Genomic DNA, 3,623 nt, shown 5'->3' with positions numbered 1-3,623 from the left:
AACTAAATTCCAGTACTGTTTTTTAAGATTTGTTGAACACACCATTATTATTACTGTGCAAAATTGTTCTATTTTTTGTTCTTCAGGATTTTTCATTCAAAAATTAGTAGATCAGAGGTCATGGTGTGGATACTGTTTCATGCTTGTAAGGTTTTTGAATTTCTGTTGAAAGATTTCCGCAAAATAGTAGAGTCGAGGAGGATATTAATACTGTATTAGATTTTAGTATATTTTAGTGTCAGTTAATAACAATGAGAAAAATTACAAAATTGTCGAGTCTTATAATGAAGAAGTTATTCTGATCTCCTTGTCAGAAAGACGATGTTAGATTTTCCTTATAATTCACCGCAGTCCGCAATTGCTATCTCTTGGGATGTTTTGCCATCTTCAGAACCCACTGCTTCGATCTTCTTTACTACCTCCATGCCTTCGACAACTTTCCCAAATACCACATGTTTCCCGTCTAACCAGTCTGTTTTGATGGTACATAGGAAAAATTGAGAACCATTCGTATTGGGACCTGCGTTTGCCATCGATAAAATCCCTGGGCCAGTGTGCTTCTCGATGAAATTTTCATCAGGAAAACTTTCCCCGTATATCGATTCACCCCCAGTTCCATCACCGTTCGTGAAATCACCTCCCTGGCACATGAATTCTGGAATGACCCGATGAAATTTGCAACCTTTGTAATGGAGGGGCTTCCCAAGCTTACCCATTCCTTTTTCACCGGTGCACAAGCATCGGAAATTTTCAGCTGTTTTTGGTACTATATCATTAAATAACTCCATCACAATACGTCCTGAAGCTTTCCCACCAATGATAATATCGAAGAAAACATGTGGTCGACCGTCGCGTTTTTTCGTTTTTTGTTTCGACTGCAGATCGTTACCTTTGACACCTTCTTTTTCTGTTTGTTTAGCAGCTGCAATATTATCACCTTTCTTTATCCTATTCTCATTGTCACTTCTCATCTCTAGTTCCTTATTCTTTGCTTTCTCAATATCATCATCTGCATGGACCTCTTTCTTCTGCATGCACATTTTTTTTTTCACTTCTTTGAAACAGATGTGCAATTTTGCAGAATTACTAATTGTACAAGACAGAAATGATCGAGTCGACGTAGGTGCTCTCTGGTTAACAAATGACACCTTTAGGGATGGAAGCATCTTTTTTATATAATTGAATTTATGTAAATTATGTGAATAATCTTCCGTAGCATTTGCATCAGACTCGATTTTATTCTGGAAAATGGACAAAAATGATGCAGTAGCAGCAGCATCTTTATAATTTACTGCATATCGCATGCAATTCCATTAATCAGGAAATGAGGATCGTCCTACTACGAATCTCATTTAGCCTTGTTTGTTAAAGGATCCAATCGAATAGGACTGGAGAGTCTGTCATTAAATTACATCGCAATACTATTCAGTAATAACCGTTTTATAGTATGTATCGATTCACACATTATTGGATAGATGTTTCTCAACTTGAGGGAGTTACAGTTTAAGGAAGTTGCTAGTAATTACACTATATCATTAGAAGAATACTGTAACCTAATAAAGACCTCACCATGATCTGATAGCATATGTTTTGAAGGATTAAAATTGCATAAACATGTCTCTTCAAAACTCATTCTCTTGAACGTATCAACTAAATAACTTAAGAGATGAACAGGAGGGGAGATTTTCCGGAATGATAAACAAAGACAAATTTAACATCCACATTTAGCAGATTCTATCTGTCAAACTTATACAAAAGTACTGTATTGAAATATACCTATGAGGTTAGTAGTCAGTGTTATATAGTATTAGCATTATGGGTGTTATAATATCTGTAGAAGTTTCTAAGATACTTCAAGAATTACAGTAGACCCAGTGTGCATATTTTGCATCATTTGCACTGAAACTGTGGTTTAACTTATATGTTTTATAAGACATTGATTACTTTTGGTGGTGGTTTATTTACTCTTGTATTAAAAGGTATTTATCAATAATTAGAAAAGCATTTACGAGAGAAGCCATGAATTAAAAGAATGAAATCGGTCATGTCAAGTTTGATTATTAAACTCCCCAGAATAATTAATTTTCGTTTAGTTACTACCTGTGGAAGGTTTCATATCGGAAATTGCTGTCAATGAAATGGGTATAAGTATGGTTCGATTCACTAAAGATTTGCTCTTTTCAAGTGTGCAGCAGACAGACCAGGTAAATTTATTCCTCACTCATTGTACCTAGTCATCATTGTTTTTGTCATCTATTATTCCTTTATATTCCTCATAATATAATTTCAGGGACTATATCAGTGCATTGCAAGTAATGCTATTGGTGAACGAAGTACATTTGTCGGTTTAGTGGTTGAGGCTGAAATTGACTCAGTGATAACGAATCTCGAAGTTACCGTCGATCATGCAAAGTAGAATTTTTGTTGCTGCATTTCTTATCGAATACTTCTATATCATCCCTACATGTATTTCTTCTGTCATGAGTTTTCTATTTCTGGCAAAAAATTCTGCCAAAAACAGATGAAATTTAAAATAAGCGGATATGAAGAAGTACCGCCATCAATCAGTACGATCAAATGCTAATTCATAAACTATACTGATAGTAACGGTACTTGATACAATGTCTGACGCATCGATCGGATGCTATTTAGTGAGGTTCTATTGTCATTCGTTGAGATTAAGGTTCTTATTGACTGCAGCTTACAGTTAATCTTTTATTTCAAAAGGAAATTTGCTAATTTAGTGCGCAGTTCAATTTAAAATGGCATTTACCACAAACAATGGATTATCTGGAGGCTGATCATACTATATTTTTATTGAACTACTATTTATCAGACGGCGAGTATTTTTTTGATTTGAAAAACTTCTATAAGGGACACTTTGAAAAATCATTCGTTTGTTGATAGCTCTTCCGGAAGTGTTCTTTTATTTTGATACCTTTCACATCAGCGGATTACCATCCTGCATTTCAATTCATCAGCATAATGTGTTTCGTATTACTGTATTTTACAAGAAAATTTGACAGTTAGTCTAGGAGTTGCTGTAAATGTGGATGACAAATCAGAATATTTCATAATGAAGCTATGAACTTTCAGGTGGTAGTGCAAATAATGTACCGTTACGTAATGCCCGTTGTACACCCGATAATTGGTGTGTTGCTAAATGTTGCTTATCGAATTATATATTTTTCCCTCGACGAAATTATACCTTTCAAATGTCACTTTTCAAAACAGACGCAGTCGGAAAAATTACACCGCTTTCGGAACATGTGACAGCTCTGTCATGGGACGGAGGTATACTTTGCAGAATTAGAGGAGGACATTAGAGGGGGACAAAATTAATTTAATTGCCTATATTCACAGTCCTCAAAAGGAATCACCAATGGGGAATTTGAATCAGGCATCTGAAGATTAGATCAGTGTTATTAACATACAAAATATCCCCTTCAGTTTTGTAAAAATTAGATTTCTAATGAACGTGTTTAAACGAAATTCACAACCAGTCCTATCTTAAAAATATTATTACAAGCTTCTTTTAACTTAATGCGCCAATTATACGCTTGGGAGTTTTCATGATGAATCTATGAAATAGGATATTTGCATCAAATTTGTGATGTAATTAT

The 3,623-nt window shown here is 34.7% G+C and overlaps 3 protein-coding genes across 3 annotated transcripts in view; 2 read left to right on the top strand and 1 right to left on the bottom strand.

Annotated features, from left to right (window-relative positions):
- Positions 1-335: 335 nt before the first annotated feature.
- LOAG_13609 (cyclophilin-type peptidyl-prolyl cis-trans isomerase-18) lies at positions 336-1,040 on the bottom strand (the record flags this gene model as incomplete). Its single annotated transcript, XM_003149115.1, has 1 exon — positions 336-1,040. One exon carries the CDS (start codon positions 1,038-1,040, stop codon positions 336-338), a length of 705 nt encoding a protein of 234 aa, XP_003149163.1.
- Positions 1,041-2,138: 1,098 nt separating this feature from the next.
- On the top strand, positions 2,139-2,416 carry LOAG_13608 (hypothetical protein; the record flags this gene model as incomplete). Its single annotated transcript, XM_003149114.2, has 2 exons — positions 2,139-2,204; positions 2,291-2,416. The coding sequence occupies 2 exons, from the start codon at positions 2,139-2,141 to the stop codon at positions 2,414-2,416; spliced, it is 192 nt and encodes a 63-aa protein (XP_003149162.2).
- Positions 2,417-2,621: 205 nt separating this feature from the next.
- LOAG_17465 (hypothetical protein) overlaps positions 2,622-3,623 on the top strand; it is a gene marked incomplete at its 5' end in the record, with an annotated part of 8,516 nt that continues 7,514 nt past the window's right edge. Inside the window, 2 exons of the mRNA XM_020450126.1 lie at positions 2,622-2,706; positions 3,097-3,294. Of these exons, the coding sequence (XP_020306243.1) occupies positions 2,622-2,706; positions 3,097-3,294 (283 nt within the window). The remainder of the gene's footprint in view (positions 2,707-3,096; positions 3,295-3,623) is intronic.

This window comes from Loa loa (genome assembly GCF_000183805.2).
Source record: "Loa loa unplaced genomic scaffold supercont3.79, whole genome shotgun sequence".
NCBI classification, from domain to species: Eukaryota; Metazoa; Nematoda; class Chromadorea; order Rhabditida; family Onchocercidae; genus Loa; species Loa loa.
This window is presented reverse-complemented; position numbering and strand designations above follow the sequence as displayed.